The sequence below is a fragment of the Oncorhynchus keta genome, chromosome 11, assembly GCF_023373465.1.
Source record: "Oncorhynchus keta strain PuntledgeMale-10-30-2019 chromosome 11, Oket_V2, whole genome shotgun sequence".
NCBI classification, from domain to species: domain Eukaryota; kingdom Metazoa; phylum Chordata; class Actinopteri; order Salmoniformes; family Salmonidae; genus Oncorhynchus; species Oncorhynchus keta.
In genome coordinates this window covers 30,201,409-30,220,109 of record NC_068431.1, presented here as the reverse complement: position 1 = coordinate 30,220,109, position 18,701 = coordinate 30,201,409, and the positions used below count along the sequence as shown (strand labels likewise).

General features: G+C 42.9%; 1 protein-coding gene across 1 annotated transcript; it reads left to right on the top strand.

The window, feature by feature from the left end:
• The first annotated feature begins 2,451 nt into the window (after positions 1 to 2,451).
• Positions 2,452 to 17,600, top strand: LOC118378500 (proline-rich protein 7). The gene is made up of 3 exons (XM_035765489.2): positions 2,452 to 3,266; positions 4,883 to 6,103; positions 10,284 to 17,600. Exons 2-3 carry the CDS (start codon positions 5,791 to 5,793, stop codon positions 10,751 to 10,753), a joined length of 783 nt encoding a protein of 260 aa, XP_035621382.1. The 5' UTR covers positions 2,452 to 3,266; positions 4,883 to 5,790; the 3' UTR covers positions 10,754 to 17,600.
• The last annotated feature ends 1,101 nt before the right edge of the window (positions 17,601 to 18,701 follow it).

Here is an 18,701-nt window from a genome sequence, read left to right as displayed (position 1 = left end):
ATTCCATTGGAGACCCCAAGATCCCTTTTGGAGCCTTTTCTTCTAAGAGTGTAGAGGCTTTTAAAGTTTAGTTTGCACAGCAGACCATCTGACAAAATGCTGTTTTCAGTCAAGATGTTCACCGTTTTGAAGATTCAACATTTGACATTCAATGTTCAATCATAGTCAACCTCAAATGTTTAGCAGGCTGTGTAGAATGATCTCTCTCTCATGACCTTAATAATGAACTACCCAGTAACACAGTCTTGGAGACTTTTCTGACATGTAGGTTTCAGAGCCAGCTCTACACGACCCATTGAAATATGGGTGAGCATTTCTCAAATGAACGTAGCCAGGGGCAAGGAAAAGAGTCCACTTCTTGGGAAACAAATGCATCGTATGATGAAGAAGCCAAGAGTTCTAGTGTATAGTATCTCTTTGGACTGAAGAACAGCTGGAGACTATTAGGAGATCAAATGTTGGATTGCCAAGAGTGGAGGGGGGGAGAAGGAAAAGAGGCCACAGAGGTTGGTTTCTGACAGGACCACAGGAAAAGACAGCTCTCTGAAAGAGAGCCATCTACAACGTGTCAAACCCTCCTCTCCCCTCCGCCCTTTGCCTGAAGTTTACGGCAAAACGATTTCCCTTGTATTGACAAAGAATAACAATTGAATGATGATTCTTTGTATTGTTCTGAGGCTATTGAGGCTGTATTGTGTGGTCTACCTCTTAATCTAACCCTCTATTGTCAAACAATGATCAATAAACACACAATAGCTGTACTGTGAGAGAGTGGATATGGTGAGCAATGTGACAGGCTGGCTCTCTGTCAGTGAGCAAAAGTGGAAATCTCCAATGGCTAGTTACACAGGTTAGGAGTGCCATTATTGCAGATGGGCAATATCAAGTTTTTTTTTATTGGGCTCACTTTGTCTTTAAACTCCCTAAAGTACACAATCCTAAAACAAAGCCATACAGTCATTGGACAGAGCATGTTCTCTTTCCTAATAGGGAAATGTCCTCCAGCGATTAATTTGTACATTTATTGTATAAATACTGTAAAGTAACCTACACACACACTTTCAGCAAAATAGTGTTTTTTTAGACACATTTGCAAACTTCAAGGAGTAGGACATTCAAGAATGGGCTCCTGAATGGTGCAGCGATCTAAGGCACTGCATCTCAGTGCAAGAGGTGTCACTACAGTCCCTGGTTTGAATCTAGGCTGAATCACATCCGGCTGTGATTGGGAGTGCCATAGGGTGACGCACAATTGGCCCAGTGTCGTCTGGGTTTGGCCGGGGTAGGCCGTCATTGTAAATAACAATTTGTTTTTAATTGACTTGCCAAGTTAAATAAAAAAGGAGTTATTCTGATGGGAATCTGTGATGTCATCGGCCTCCCTCCTTGCTTGATGAACAATTTGAGGAGCAATAGAGAACAAAAGAGGCAAGCCCCCTCCACATACTTGTACTATATGACTAACCTGGACCCCCCATCGAGATGTCTTTTGTCAAATAAACCAGGTGTTAATGAGGTGAAAAGTGTGTAAAAATGATGTCTAATTGGTTGTCAAGCGTTTCCTGCTCTCTTCTCAACAAGCGGACCTTGAATGTTTTGTCCCCCTACACCAAACGCGATCACGACACGCAGGTTAAAATATCAAAACAAACTCTGAACCAATTATATTAATTTGGGGACAGGTCGAAAAGCTAGTTATTTTACCTGAAATGCACAAGGTCCTCTACTCCGCCAATTAATCTTTCATGCAGGACTTGCAGCACAATCTGCGTGACTTCTATTTTACAGGCTGACCACACCGCTCACGTTGCAAAATAAATGTAGAAATCTATGTTATTCAATTATTGCACCCACACTGCTCGTGCGCTCCAACGAGCATGTGCTTTGCCAAGGGCTAAAATAGAAATCAGTTCTATTTCTGACGCAGATCGCGTTGCAAGTCCTGCCTCTCCCATCTCCTCATTGGTTTATAGAAGCAGGTACCCACGTGCCATCTCTTCATTGGTTATACTCACGTGGGTGACTGAAAGACAGTGGCGGTAATGCATCTAATTTATAAAAGTTGCCAATCGCAATATAAAGTCAAGAGAAGAAAAAGCCTGGAAGGAAGAGAGATGACTAGAAACAATTTGGTTGACCGTTTTATGTGTGGATTAATTGGCGGAGTAGAGGACTTTGTGCATTTCAGGTAAAATAACAACTCAATGTTTATCTCCCAGGACAAATTAGCTAGCAAGTGCAAGCTAACTAGCTAAATTGCCATAAATGTTGAATGCTTTTCGACCTGTCCCCAAATTAATACAATTCGTTCAGAGTTTGTTTTGATATTTTAACCTGCCTGTGGTGACTGCGTTTGGTGTGGGGGGACTAAATCAATTTATGCACGATGGCGCACGATGCGCACGCGCGCAGCCGGTTTGGGATCCGCGTTAGCCCTTGGCGCCGCGAGCAGTGTGGGTGGGGATTAATTCAATAATATTGATTTCAAAATGTATTTTGTAAAGCTGTCGGTGTAGTCAGCCTGTTACAGGATCAGTTGAACCTGGATGTAAATCGATTACATTTTATATATTTTGAAGTATTATGATGCATGCTATTCGAATATATATCATATCATGTGTACCATTTGCAAGTCTGGATAATGACACAGCAAGAAAATTTGAGAAAGCAAAAAAGAGAGATAATCATGTCCTGCTATCCTTTTCAAGAGCAGGATACAGTATTTGCGCTCCTCTCAGTTAACGTTCTTGGAAAACCCCTATCTGTATTGATTGTGTGGCGGTATAAACTACACCGCTTGAATGTCACGATGATTACGATGGAGCGAAATGAGGATATTGATTGAATATATGATAGCTAGAAAGGGATGAAACAGGTTGCCAAGGTGAATGTAGGCTACGTTATTCTAGCCCTCATTACCAAATAGCGCTCGTAATTGCCGCTCGTCGTTCATGAAAGGCGATACCAAGGAACCAGAGGATGTTCGCGTGGAACGGAGGCGTAGCATCATTCACTGAATGGCTGCATGCTGTGGGGATGGAGAGGAAGTCATTTGCGCTCAAGGCAACAGATCGAAAACTTTATGATATCTGTATTTACTGTATTGATAAATACATCCGAAACACCTTGGTTCACCTGTTTCTCTTGCTGTCATAAACTGTGAGCTCCATTTCACGCCATTTAAATGGAACGGAGCGAGTACTGTCTCTGAGTTCAGTTCATCAGGATAACCTATCAGGACGCAAGGAGACGCACTGGCAACAAAGGTAAACAACGAGTTGCATTCACATTTTCATGATCAGATGTTATGGAAATGGAAGCTGTATCTCACAACCTGACATTCATCAGGTGCGCATGCGAAATAAGTATTGTTTCAGGGGCGTCATGCACCCATTATTTTTGAGGGGGCTTGAAGTACGCTACATGAAGATGGTGTGTGTGGGGGGCACATAAGTAGAAGAATTTTGCATTTTTCAAACACACGAAACACATTTTTTCTCCCATCTAGAGCCACAATCATTCTATGTAAAAGCTATGTCTATTTTTCAACAGGTTAGCTAAGATGGTAGGACAAGCTACTCTATCTTGATTGATAGCCTGAAATGGCTTGATAACAATTATGGGGTTGGGAGATTGGGAACCTACACTATATATACAACCCTTCAAATGAGTGGATTTGGCTATTTCAGTCACACCCGTTGCTAACAGGTTTGGGAAGGTTGTATGCTAAATAAGCATAGGACAACCACATATGGTTCTCAGAATGTTATGTGCTAGCTGAAGTTCTTAGCAATTCATGATTTTTGAGGTCGCTTCAGTTTCTGTTCAATATATATATTTTTTTATATCACGGATTCCGTTTATTAAAAAAAAAATGAAGTGCACTATGCATTATGTTGTTTGAATGCTGTAAAAACACAGAATAAAACAAAAGTCCCGTGATGGTAGTGACTGCCCATTACTGCTTATCACTTAACCATCATTTATTCACATTATTTTACTTTTATAAAATATTTAAGTCGTTGTGTATATTACATTTGTTTTATTTGATGACTTTATAATTTCATTCCAAGTCATCATCTCATCTCTATAGGGCTGCTGCCATTGCTGTCTGACAAAATCACTATTTTAATAGTTCTTCAAAGTAAATAAGACATACTTTTATGACTGCTGAATACCAACTATCAATCACTTAGATCATGTATTTCCATGTGAGGCATCTCGCGAAGCAACAGCTCCTTTCTATATCACTTCATGATCAAGCATTCTTCTCTATTCAGTAGAAGGCATAAAAGAAACACAGACCGGACAAGTACATGCGCAATGGATTATGGTCATTGTAGTTAATTACCACGTTTTATGCACTAAACTATCTAGAATATTGGCCTGTTGGAAACTAAAACACCCTCTACTACATCGCACAGTTCAGGCTGGATCTGCTTTATCTCTAGAAAAACTGTGCGATGTGCGCATCGAGCTCACAGAAAAAAACGAAACTAAATGGAATTCAAATAATTGAACCGACATTGGTTAATTAGTTGTTTAAAAAAACAAAAATAACCAACATTTTGGTTAATCGCTCCGCACTAGCTATCTGGGAAGGATTAGCAGGATTGGGTCCCATTTAGCACCCATATAAAGGGCCCTGTTTTCCCAAAGAGATCTATGTACTGTTCTGATCCATCCTCTCTAATGTGTGAAACTGATACTCACCCTTTGAGGTCACCATCATAATGATGTTTGAACAGCTGAGATAATTTACTAGACAGGCCCGTGTCCATGTTTCTGATATTGCAGCGTCGTGTTTTGAAAATATTGCCTATTTCATAATTGATAATGACGGTCCCCTCCACCCTCTCTCCTCTCCCTGTTTGTTGAGCAGCGTAACGTCAGTAGTACTCCATAAAGGTGCTAAAATCCATCGTCTGGGGTTCAGCGCACCAGAGGGGGGACTCGGAACGCCTCGGAACCTCACGGAACCCAGCGTGAGTGTGTGGAACCCCTGGGTCTGGCCCTGTGTCCTGGAGGAGGCAGCTGTGGGACAGACTGACACGTCACGTGGCGCTGCTCTGCCTGACCCCCTATCCAGGCCTCACCCCTCAGAGGGCCCACTCAGTCTGCCTGGTGTGGAGAGGAGCAGGCCCTCAACCTCAGTGGGAAGGAGGAGTAGTGCTCTGTGTTTTTTTGTGATCAGAGTTTCCTCAGCTGTGATTTTTCAGGATACCTTGACGGTGTATGTGATTTAGACTATGAGTTTTGCAGTGAGACTGGAGTGAGAATGTAGAAGATCACCTTATTTTACCTCTGAAGAACAACAGGATATCTGATTTGAAGTGACCTGCAGGCTGGACAACAACTGATAATACCTGGCCTTTGGACTAGAGAAGAGCCTCTGAGACAGTGCTGTTGTGTGTGTGTGTGTGTGTGTGTGTGTGTGTGTGTGTGTGTGTGTGTGTGTGTGTGTGTGTGTGTGTGTGTGTGTGTGTGTGTGTGTGTGTGTGTGTGTGTGTGTGTGTGTGTGTGTGTGTGTGTAAGCACACTAGACACCCAGTCCTCTTAACAGAATCAGGGCTGTTCTGTCACACTGATATAAGAGGATTACAACTCAAAAGAAGACTATACATTCAACCAAACTCCTCTGGAGACTGGAGCCCTATCTTTCTCTTGAATGTTTTCCCTTGTCTCCTCGGTGGCAGCCAGTGCTATTTGATTTAACGTATCTTCCCAAGTCTAGTTGGCTCCTCATTTCACGCACCTCGGTAGTTCCAAGTCAACTAGTTCCTCATCACCATGGTGATGTCCCAGGGCACGTACACCTTCCTGGCCTGTTTCGCTGGGTTCTGGTTGGTGTGGGCTCTCATCGTCATGCTGTGCTGCTTCTGTAGCTTTGTCCAGCGTCGTCTGAAGAGGAGGAGGGAGGAGAGGCTGAGGGAGCAGTGTCTAAGGGCCCTGGAGATGGAGTCACTGGAGTGCCTGGGCACTGCGGGGTTGGCTGGGTACCCTCCATCCAGAGAGCCCCTCCAGTTCTGCCCCCCGCTGACCCTCTCCCCACCGCTGCACATTCCCCGATCCCTCCCCCAGAGCAGCTGGGCCTCCCCACAAGGTAAGGTACTCATTCTGTAACACTACTTTTTTACTAGAATGTTCTATCACACGCACGCACGCACGCAAACACGCACACACACACACACACGCACACGCACACATGCACACACACACGCACACACGCACACACACACACAGAGCCAGTAGCTCTTCATTGTGCGTCAAGCATTGCGCTGTTTATGACTTCAAGCCTATCAACTCCCGAGATGAGGCTGGTGTAACCGAAGTGAAATGGCTAGCTAGTTAGCGCGCGCTAATAGCGTTTCAAACGTCACTCGCTCTGAGCCTTGAGGTGGTTGTTTCCCTTGCTCTGCATGGGTAACGCTGCTTCGATGGTGGCTGTTGTCGTTGTGTTGCTGGTTCGAGCCCAGAGAGGGACGATAGCTATACTGTTACACTGACAATACTAAAGTGCCTATAAGAACATCCAATAGTCAAAGGTTAATGAAATACAAATGGTATAGAGGGAAATAGTCCTATAATTCCTATAATAACTACAACCTAAAACGTCTTACATGGGAATATTGAAGACTCATGTTAAAAGTAACCACCAGCTTTCATATGTTCTGAGCAAGGAACTGAAACGTTAGCTTTCTTACATGCACACTTTTACTTTCTTCTCCAACACTTTGTTTTTGCATTATTTAAACCAAATTGAACATGTTTCATTATTTACTTGAGGCTAAATTGATTTTATTGATGTATTATATTAAGTTAAAATAAGTGTTCATTCAGTATTGTTGTAATTGTCATTATTACAAATAAATAAATAAAAAAATTGTCCAATTAATCGGTATCAGCTTTTTTGGTCCTCCAATAATCGGTATCGGTATCGTCGTTGAAAAATCATATTCGGTCGACCTCTAGTTGAGATGGGAGCAGAAGACACGTTTTTGTTGTTCACTGTAACTAATGGACAAAGTATATTGCATTGCATTGTATTGTAGAGAAGTCAGCCAGAGTTGATGTGGGCCATCATTCAAACAAAGAGATACCTCCCTGGCCACCAGTGCATATCCAAACTATGATAGCATATAATGACAATAAATTCCAAAAACTATGTTGTTACTTTTTTGTCCATTATTTCATAGTTAATATAGTTATATTCTTAGCTCAAAATATTACTATTCAATAGTAGTAGTCATTCATAAAGTGCACCATGCAGGGTTCAATATGGAACCATTTTAGTTCAGTCAAGAAGAACCTCTAGGGTTCTGATCAAAGATAAAAGGATTCAATATAGAACTTTTAGGGGTTCCATATATGAAGCAAGCAATAGAAGCCTTTTTGGTTCTATAAGGAACCTTTTTCTCTAAGAGTGTATGCAACTCTTGACAGCGTTCACATATTGTCCCTTTCCAGTTCAATATGGATGCAACATAAATATACAAAGAACATAACCCAGAAGACACCTGCAGTTTTCTGTACATTACAAGCTACAGCAGTGACAGCAGGGATTCTAAAGGCATTTTGCTGTAGGCTTTCATCATAGCTTTCTGCGTTCCTTTGTGGGTGACATGGTGACAGTTAGCGCAGTAGAGTAGGCAGTGCGTGGGCAGAGCGGTGACAGAGTTAGCAGCACAGCAGCCAGCGCAATGACAGACTGCTAGCAGCTTGACATTTAGTAGGCGCCAACAGCATAGCAGTCAGTCAGTGGAGTGAAAGGTAAGCTAGCCATTGAAATAGACAGAGAGCGAGCAAGCACAAAAGCCAGATAGAGGAACTCAGTACCATGGCAGCAGGACAGGGTGGTTAAGGCGAACACCTTAAAGTAGGAGGAATCTGCTCATTGGGAAGACAGCCGCTTATAAAGGGAAAGGAAATTTTGATTTTTATTTATAAAGGCAAATAAGTTAGGAACAAATTGTTATTTACAATGACGGCCTACCCCGGTCAAACTCAGACGATGCTGGGCCAATTGTGTGCCGCCCTATGGGACTCCCAATCACAGCTGGTTGTGATACAGCCTGGAATCAAACCAGGGTCTCTAGTGATGTCTCTAGTGATGCCTCTAGCACTGAGATGCAGTGCCTTAGACCACTCCGCCACTCGGGATCCCCTCCCCCAAATGACATAGCGACAAGGAATAAAATGGCCACAAAATGATTGATATTCAAGGCACAGCTTGTGTTCAGAAATGTAATTGAACAAGCTTCATTTAAATTTTTAATTGCAATTTTCTCATGCTGAGATCCATCGGCCTGCAGCATTGGAGAGGGCATGTTCCAATAATACCTCCCACCCTGCACCCTGCAGCTGCTGCTGTGCTTACGTCATGTCCTTGGCGACAGTGGTGGGCCCCGGGGCCCCAGGGCCACTGAGGCTGAGATTAGCAATCATATCCCTAGGGGAGGTGGCTCCGCTCTGGGCTGTCCCTTTCACCACCCTCTACAGCCCTGCCACCCCTCTGCTCTTGTTGGCCCTCTCTTTGTCCAGAGGCATTGCTGACATGGGAAACAAACACGACCACCTGGTTCATGAAACATTCCTCTCATCTCCCAGAGGAAATAGCTCCAGTGCTCTGGGCCTCTGTTGTTACTGTATCGAAGCTTGCTTAGTGTTAATTTATACATATAGAGGCTGGGGCTAATATTACAAAGGAGGCCAGAGCAGGGCGTTATGAACATTGATGTAATTGGTTGTGGAGATGTAGTGATACGCAGACAGCAGATCTAAACATTACTGCCACCATGATGACACTTCCAACACATGTTGTGGAGGATTTCCATATCAGACGTTCTATATCCTCAACATCAATTGGTTGTTGTGTTTTTAGTGAGCAGCAACATTTCTTCCAGTGGAAAAACACTCTGAAGTGCAAAGTGGTATCGCTCACTGCCTGGAATAAATAGTAGTATAGACAGACTGTGGGTGTGCTTTGAAAGAAATGGAGGCTGGGAAATGGAGTTTATGATTAACCATGTTATCCATGTTATGACCGTGTCTAAGCGCACACAAGTACCTCTCCCTTTACCAGGCTGGGTTTCCACACATTACTAGAGAAATGATAACACTAGAGGAAGTGCCAGGTGTGGTCAGAGGCTCTGAGACAATCATGTCTCAGAGCTCTAAATCAAATCAAAACACATTTTATTTGTCTCATACACGTGTTTAGCAGATGGTATTGCGGGTGTAGCGAAATACTTGTCTACGGACAATTCCTTCAACCTCACGGCTTGGTTTTTGCTCTAACATGCACTGTCAATTGTGGGACCTTATATAGACAGATGTGTGCCTTTCCATATCATGTCCAATCAATTGAATTTACCACAGGTGGACTCCAATTAAGTTGTAGAGAGATCTCAAGGATGATCAATGGAAACAGGATCTACCTGAGCAAAATTTAGAGTCTGAAAGCAAAGGGTCTGAATACTTATGTAAATAAGGTATTTCTGTTTTTTATTTGTAATACATTTGCCAACATTTCTAAAAACTTGTTTTCACTTTGTCATTATGCGGTGTTGTGTGTAGATTGATGAGGAACATGTTTTATTTAATCAATTTTAGAATAAAGCCGTAACATAACAAAATGTTTGTCTCCTCTACTCCCACCTTTTCTATTCCTCTGGGTTTTCTCTCTGTGAGCTGAAAGACAGATGATTGTGCTTTAAATCATCAGTAAATTAGCCTCCCACTTGTGGCTTGAGTGTTCCTGTCAGACAAATATTCCATTAATCTCTCTTCACACTGTGTGTGTGTGTGTGTGTGTGTGTGTGTGTGTGTGTGTGTGTGTGTGTGTGTGTGTGTGTGTGTGTGTGTGTGTGTGTGTGTGTGTGTGTGTGTGTGTGTGTGTGTGTGTGTGTGTGTGTGTGTGTGTGTGTGTGTGTGTGTGTGTGTGCATGCCATTTAGCACTATAAATAAACTGTCAGAATTGAGTCATCAAAGAAGCCTTTACTGTAGGCCACTGTAGTAATCAATGGAATGCTCACCGCTCAACCTATGTTGATTCACAGTTTAAAGGCAAAGCTGTAAGTGTAGGACTTGGCAGTGGTATCAGTAACTCCAGATGTAAAGTCAGTCATTTGAGCTGACTGAGGCGTCGAAGGAGTTACATTAACATTATGTAATAGCCGGTCAGTTTACCAATGATGATCTCCCACACAACCCTGTCCACAGGAACCCTTACTGTGTCGATGGGAAAGGAGGAACTAATATACAAGTGTCTGTTTCTCCCCAGAGACGGACGTGTTTGGGAAGCCCCCCTGCTACGAGGAGGCTGTTCTGATGGAGGACCCCCCTCCCCCCTACTGTGAAGTGCTGGCTGACAGCCGGGGGGGCACCTACACCAAGCTCACCCCCCAGGCCTCCAGGCTGCAGCAGCAGGAGCCTGAGACCTCCAAGACTCCCCCTGTCACAGTGTTCTCTGAGCGGGGCTACTCCTCCTTGATCCGCCTGCCCACCGCCCGACGCTGGGACTCCCTGGGTCACCTGCTCTCCACAATGGACCTCAACCACAACACCCTCCCCACGGAGCCCCTCTCTCTGCAGGCCCAGGCCACTGTCACCATGCCCCACGAGGGCCGGACTCACACACACCCAGAGCTAGGGCTGAGAAGTATCCATGGGCTCCAGGGGCTCAGGGGGCTAGAGCAGAGTTGTGGCTTGCCCACAGCCTTCCCTCTGCTGGGTCGCAGCACAGCCGTGTAGGCCTGACTAACCCTCCTGGAGGTGGGGGTCAGACTGGAGCTAAGGACACTTGGTTGAGGTGGAGAGGCGTTGGGTTGGGTTTGAGGAGTTGCATCTGGGTTGTAGAGTTGGACTAATGATGAAGGGGATAGAGGAGGAGAAATGTCCTTCAGACTCCCAGCAGCCAGAGGTGTTGACAGAGTGAGATGGGACATCCTTTCTAAAGATGGCCTCTCTTCCCAGCCTTCCTCTCATCCTCCCTCCATTATCTGTCTCTCTCTCCCTCCATTTCTTTCTATTCTCTATATCTCTGTAGTTGTGTTGATCTCTCTATTCTCTGCAGCGTCGCAGCCTGATGCAGAGCAGCTATTATATGAGTCTGCTGTTGCCATAGCTCCCTGGAACTGTCTGTTGCCCATGACACCTTGGGCCCCTAGCGACCTCTCCTCCTCGCCAAATTTCTAAAGACATTTTCATAGCCTTTCTTTGTATGACTGCAGGTTGAAAGAGGGGGAACTCTTTAATGACCTGCAGTAGCTCTGTGTTGCTGTTTCTCTTTATGTATAGTATGTACAGTGAAGGACCAAGAAAGACATGTTGGGTCATTCAGCCCAAGTAACTATCACCCTGCTCGGAGCATTGCAATGTGCAATGGAAACTCTGTTTTGTATTGAAAAAGCTCTTCTTCAGCATTACTGTCATATCTTCAAGATGTTCTACATTTACATTTACATTTAAGTCATTTAGCAGACGCTCTTATCCAGAGCGACTTACAAATTGGAAGTGGACTATGAATATCAATTTGATAACCCCCAGCTGGGGATTGTTGCTCCTCAGTGTACACCAACTGAGTGTGTGCGTATGTGTGTGCCTGCGTGTGTCTGTCTGTGTGTGTGTGTATGTGGTTGCTATCTGTCCACGAGGGAAGTGTTTTATTAAGATTGTGATTGTGAATCCATTTCTTTCTTTCTCTCCCTCCGTCATTATCCCTCTGTCTTACTCTCAAGCTACTCATCAGGCTAGATGTCGCTGGGAGACGCTCTCCTTCGCATTGCCATGGGGGTGCTACAGTACATATAGCAGACACCATCACAGAAAATGTCATCTGTCATGGTAGAAAAACAAAGCTATCACCATGCACCAATCAATTGCAGAGATGAGATTTCTGTTCCTTTTCCTGATTTAAAAAAAAAGTTTATTCAGCTATGAAATGCTTTTGCAGGGGGAATGGAATCTATCAATCCTGACCTCCCTTACTACGCTGTTAAGCCTGTTAGGAACAGTGTTACCACCAAGGTCCACCGCTTTGTTATTAGCTGTTATGTAACCCAATTCAATCACATTACATAATCCACTGAAATTAATGGAGTATTTGATGGCCTGGGCTTACTTGGCAGTACCCTTGAGATGCTCGGACAAATTAGGAAGCTCGTCAGTGCAAAGCTGAAGTGCTGTCCTCAAGGAGCTTATATAAATGTAGAGATAGGGAACATACAGTACCCAATGCCAGGAGAGAGAGAGATGAGAGGGAGAGAATGAGAGAACTACTTGAGGCCATGAGATAATGTTATTATTGAGAGGTAAAAAGTATTTCAGTTTGAATCTATACAGACAATGTCACAGTTTGTCCTGGGTTCTATTGATATATTACGGTAGTTTGTTGTTCTGTGTAACATAGCATTGAGACGTCCATTAAGTTTATTTTGGATGCTGTAACGGCTCTCGTGGAAAGGAGTGGACCAAAGCACAGCGTGCAAAGTGTTCATGATTAGTTTATTTCAAAAAACACACAAACAAAATAACAAACGTGAAAACGAAAGCGCACAGTTCTGTCAGGCAGAAACACTAAACAGAAAACAAGATCCCACAAAACCCAAAAGGAAAATGACAACTTATATGTGATCCCCAATCAGAGACAACGATAGACAGCTGCCTCTGATTGGGAAACACACACACACACACACACACACACACACACACGGCCAAAAACAAAGAAATAGAAAACATAGACTTTCTCACCCGAGTCACACCCTGACCTAACCAAACATAGAAAATAATAAGGAACTCTAAGGTCAGGGCGTGACAGATGCTGATATTTAAGATATTTTTTACCAAAAGTATAGTCTACAGCAGGTATTCCCAAACTGGGGCAATGCTGTCGGGGGTACGCCAAATAAAAATGGTACGCCAAATAAAAATGTCACATTTTATTTAAATACATTTAAAAAATATAATTTTCTTCACATTTTCAAACAGTCCATTTATATTTTCCAACTTGGCTATATATTTGGTGAGGTTTTTTTATCGCCTGAGTAGTCTCGTTACACTGTCAAAAATCTAATTTAACCATCTAGTGTTAAGCGAAATAACAACACAATGTCAAATACAAGTAGCCTAGTCAAATAATTAACATCCAATCACATTAACCGTTACTCTCTCGCGGGAATTCCACCAACGGTCCATATGTAGCTAAACGTAGCTGCTGCTTATTCCGTTTGCTCGAAAATTGATAAATGGTTAAAAAAAAGTAAGGCCCTCGTCCATAGAGACACATACCAGCAGTACTACACCTGCACCTGTCGACGACAAGTTGTTCTGCTTCCACAAGCACATCCAATGCTAGCATCAGTAATTCTACATGTTGTTGTTAGCCCAGCTAGCATGGACACTGAGAGTTGTGAATCTGATGCAGCCGAAGAGCTACTGCCCCCTTACCGAGGAAAGCACCGAACAACAGACAGGGACGTTGGACCATCAAAGAGGCACAAATAAGATGATAACTACATTGATTTGAGGTTCACTTATATTGGGAGTAGCCACAGTGTGTTATATGTGCAAAAGTACTATCTCACAACTCGATTAAACCTTCACTCTTGCGCAGACATTTAGAAACAAAACATGGCCATTTTAAAAATAAGGCACAGGAGTTTTTTTGAGCAAGAATTAAGACGACTTTTAAGTATTAAGACATGTATAAAAGCAACAGACACCATTAATAAGAAGGGTCTAGAAGCATCTTAAATGGTGAGCTACCGAGTGGCTAGGACAGGCTAGCCCCATACTATTGTGGAGGACTTAATTCCTGCTGCCCCAGATATGGCTGGGACAATGCTGGGGGAAAAGGCCCAAAAACATATAGAGACAAGGTCTTCATCAAACAACACTGTTTCACGACGCATCAGTGACATGGCAGGAGATGTTCTGAAATAATTACTGCTTTGCATCCAAGCCAGTGAATTCTATGCATTACAGCTGGATGAGTCAACAGACGTGGCGGGCCTGGCACAGCTCCTGGTATGTGTCAGCTCCTGGTTTGGGGGTTCAATAAAGGAAGACATCCTCTTCTGCAAACCACTGGAAATCAGGACAACAGGAGAGGATATTTTTAAAGTACTGGACAGCTTTGTGACACAAATGGACTTTGGTGGTCAAGATGTGTTGGTATCTGTAAAGATGGCGCAAAAGCTAAGACAGGGAGACATAGTGGAGTGGTAATGCGCGTGCAAGCAGTGGCTCCCGACGCCACTCGGGTACAATGCAGCATCCACCGAGAAGCTCTTGCTGCCAAAGGAATGCCTGACAGCTTGAAACATGTTTTGGACACGACAGTGAAAATGGTTAACTTTGTTAAAGCAAGGTCCCTGAACTCTCGTGTATTTTCTGCACTATGCAATGATATGGGCATCGACCATATATCACTTTTACAACATACAGAAGTGCGCTGGTTATCAAGGGGCAAAGTATTGACTTTTTTTTTTTAATTGAGAGACTAGCTTAAAGTTTTCTTTACTGACCATCATTTTCACTTGTCTGACCGTTTGCATGATGACGAGTTTCTCACAGGACTGGCCTGTCTGGGTGATGTCGCCTGAATGATCTGAATCTAGGATTACAGGGACTTTCCGCAACTATAATCAATGTGTGGGACAAAATTGAGGCTATGATTAAGAAGTTGGAGCTCTTCTCTGTCTGCATTAACAAGGACAACACACATGTCTTTCCATCATTGTATGATTTTTGTGTGTGTAAATGAACTCAAGCTTACAGACAATGTCAAATGTGATATAGCGAATCACCTGAGTGAGTTAGGTGCACAATTACAGAGGTACTTTCCTGAAATGGATGACACAAACAACTGGATTCGTTATCCCTTTCATGCCCTGCCTCCAGTCCACTTACCGATATCTGAACAAGAGAGCCTCATCGAAAATGCAACAAGCGGTTCAGTGAAAATGGAATTGAATCAGAAGCCACTGCCAGATTTCTGGATTGGGCTGCACTCAGAGTATCCTGCCTTGGCAAATCACACTGATGCCCTTTGCAACCACGTACACGTGAGAGTGGATTTTCGGCCCTCACTAGCATGAAAACTAAATACAGGCACAGACTGTGTGGGAAAAAGACTGAGACGCTTTCCAATACAAATGAACAAATAAGGTTATATATATATAAGATGGCTAAGTAAAGAGCAAAATGATTGATTATTATTATATTATTATTTGTGCCCTGGTCCTATAAGAGCTCTTTGTCACTTCCCACAAGCCGTGTTGTGACAAACTCACACTCATTCTTATGTTTAATAAATGTATCGTATAGTGTGTGTGTGTGGCAGGCTTACAATGATGGCAAAAAACAACATTTGAGAGTGCGCTGACCCTGGTTCTAGAGGGGGTACGCAGCTGGATGTTGAATGTTTGAAGGGGTACAGGACAATAAAAAGTTTGGGAACCACTGATCTACAGTATATAGAAAATTGCATTGAGACAATCATTTGAAGAACTTACATGCTTTTCTTTTTCAGAACAATCAAAACAAACAAGTGAAGCTGATTATCATGGCTCCTGAATGTACTAATTCATGCTTTAAGTGTAACTGAAAATGAACACTATTTCATTTGATGTGTTTCTATCCATGCTTGAAGTAATGTTGAATATTATTTTGACAAAGGTTTTGTCTGTTTAATCACACAACTTGTCACATACAGTACTCTATATTAACTGACATTTGCCTCCCTGAGCTGTCATGCATTGATTCCAGTTTATTTCATTGTACCACGTTTGTTTTGTTTGTGCTGTTTTTATGTTCTGTCTTTCCTCTCCCCCGCAACAGGAGAAGGAAAAGACAGAGGTGTATGCCACTGTCCTCCATCCTCCAGTGGCATACGTGTTGCTAGGTAACCACCAGGCCAGAGCTCTAGCAAGCTAGTCTGTTTAGAGTGCAAGGGAACATCAGCTGTGTGGCCAGTCAGAGCATACTCATTCAGAGCACATTGGGGAGGGTGCACGTGGCTCGGATACATGGCTTCTATCTACTAGTGTAGGACTGGGACTGTCAGTAGTGTCTGACGACTGACATCCACAGGGTTTCCCTTCCCAGGGCTCGCTAAACACAGTTGAAATTGGAACTTTCTGTCTAGCTGTCAATGTGACAGCCATTTTGAGGAAATTGATAAAATGCCCTGATGGAGTGGACCGTTCCTCCAATATTGGATTGACATCATTGTGGGAGATCCATCATTTGAGGATATATCCAAATACCATCCAAGGGAGAATATCTGTCCAGATAGGCTACAGATTGATTTGACCTAAAGCAGGAAATGGCCCCTGCTATACTATGGACTCTCAGTGACTGACATCCCACACATACTGTGAATATACAGTGCCTTGCGAAAGTATTCAGCCCCCTTGAACTTTGCGACCTTTTGCCACATTTCAGGCTTCAAACATAAAGATATAAAACTGTATTTTTTTGTGAAGAATCAACAACAAGTGGGACACAATCATGAAGTGGAACAACATTTATTGGATATTTCAAACTTTTTTAACAAATCAAAAACGGAAAAATTGGGCGTGCAAAATTATTCAGCCCCTTTACTTTCAGTGCAGAAAACTCTCTCCAGAAGTTCAGTGAGGATCTCTGAATGATCCAAATGTTGACCTAAATGACTAATGATGATAAATAAAATCCACCTGTGTGTAATCAAGTCTCCGTATAAATGCACCTGCACTGTGATAGTCTCAGAGGTCCGTTAAAAGTGCAGAGAGCATCATGAAGAACAAGGAACACACCAGGCAGGTCCAAGATACTGTTGTGAAGAAGTTTAAAGCCGGATTTGGATACAAAAAGATTTCCCAAGCTTTAAACATCCCAAGGAGCACTGTGCAAGCAATAATATTGAAATGGAAGGAGTATCAGACCACTGCAAATCTACCAAGACCTGGCCGTCCCTCTAAACTTTCAGCTCATACAAGGAGAAGACTGATCAGAGATGCAGCCAAGAGGCCCATGATCACTCTGGATGAACTGCAGAGATCTACAGCTGAGGTGGGACACTCTGTCCATAGGACAACAATCAGTCGTATATTGCACAAATCTGGCCTTTATGGAAGAGGGGCAAGAAGAAAGCCATTTCTTAAAGATATCCATAAAAAGTGTGGTTTAAAGTTTGCCACAAGCCACCTGGGAGACACACCAAACATTTGGAAGAAGGTGCTCTGGTCAGATGAAACCAAAATTGAACTTTTTGGCAACAATGCAAAACGTTATGTTTGGCGTAAAAGCAACACAGCTCATCACCCTGAACACACCATCCCCACTGTCAAACATGGTGGTGGCAGCATCATGGTTTGGGCCTGCTTTTCTTCAGCAGGGACAGGGAAGATGGTTAAAATTGATGGGAAGATGGATGGAGCCAAATACAGGACCATTCTGGAAGAACCTGATGGAGTCTGCAAAAGACCTGAGACTGGGACGGAGATTTGTCTTCCAATAAGACAATGATCCAAAACATAAAGCAAAATCTACAATGGAATGGTTAAAAAATAAACATATCCAGGTGTTAGAATGGCCAAGTCAAAGTCCAGACCTGAATCCAATCGAGAATCTGTGGAAAGAACTGAAAACTGCTGTTCACAAATGCTCTCCATCCAACCTCACTGAGCTCGAGCTGTTTTGCAAGGAGGAATGGGAAAAAATTTCAGTCTCTCGATGTGCAAAACTGATAGAGACATACCCCAAGCGACTTACAGCTGTAATCGCAGCAAAAGGTGGCGCTACAAAGTATTAACTTAAGATTCAAACAACGTTTGCCATTGTTTCGGTCGATATTATGGAGTTAATTCGGTAAAAAGTTTGACGTGTAGGTGACTGAATTTTCGGTTAGTTTCGGTAGCCAAATGTGATGTACAAAACGGAGCGATTTGTCCTACACAAAGAATCTTTCAGGAAAAACTGAACATCTGCTATGTAACTGAGAGTCTCCTCATTGAAACATCTGAAGTTCTTCAAAGGTAAATTATTTTATTTGATTGCTTTGCTGGTTTTTGTGAATATGTTGCGTGCTAAATGCTACGCTAAATGCTAAGCTAGCTATCAACACTCTTACACAAATTATTGATTTTCTATGGTTCAAAAGCATATTTTGAAAATCTGAGATGACAGTGTTGTTAAGAAAAGGCTAAGCTTGAGAACAGGCATATTTATTTCATTTCATTTGCGATTGTCAGAAATCGTTAACGTTGCGTTATGGTAATGAGCTTGAGCAGTAGTCACGATACCGGATCCGGGATGAGGGGTTCTTTAAGGAGGCTGAATAATTTTGCACGCCCAATTTTTCAGTTTTTGATTTGTTAAAAAAGTTTGAAATATCCAATAAATGTCGTTCCACTTCATGATTGTGTCCCACTTGTTGTTGATTCTTCACAAAAAAATACAGTTTTATATCTTTATGTTTGAAGCCTGAAACAGTGGCAAAAGGTCGCAAAGTTCAAGGGGGCTGAATACTTTCGCAAGGCACTGTACAAACTGTTTTGCTATGAATGAATGTACATACAACATGTAGCATGCAAAGTATTCTCTATACGTCGGACTGCAGGAACTGTTCTCTGTTAGTCACTCCTACATCTGCTGCTACTACTGTACTGTATGGATGTGTAAATAATTGCACTCTATTCCCTATATAGTGCACTGC

What these genes read in the sequence shown, in the direction of transcription:
- LOC118378500 (XM_035765489.2), top strand. Translation starts at nt 5,791, where the DNA reads ATGGTGATGTCCCAGGGCACGTACACCTTCCTGGCCTGTTTCGCTGGG. An exon ending in CAGCTGGGCCTCCCCACAAG is followed by an intron (nt 6,104 to 10,283) that starts GTAAGGTACTCA and finishes GTTTCTCCCCAG; the next exon opens with AGACGGACGTGTTTGGGAAG.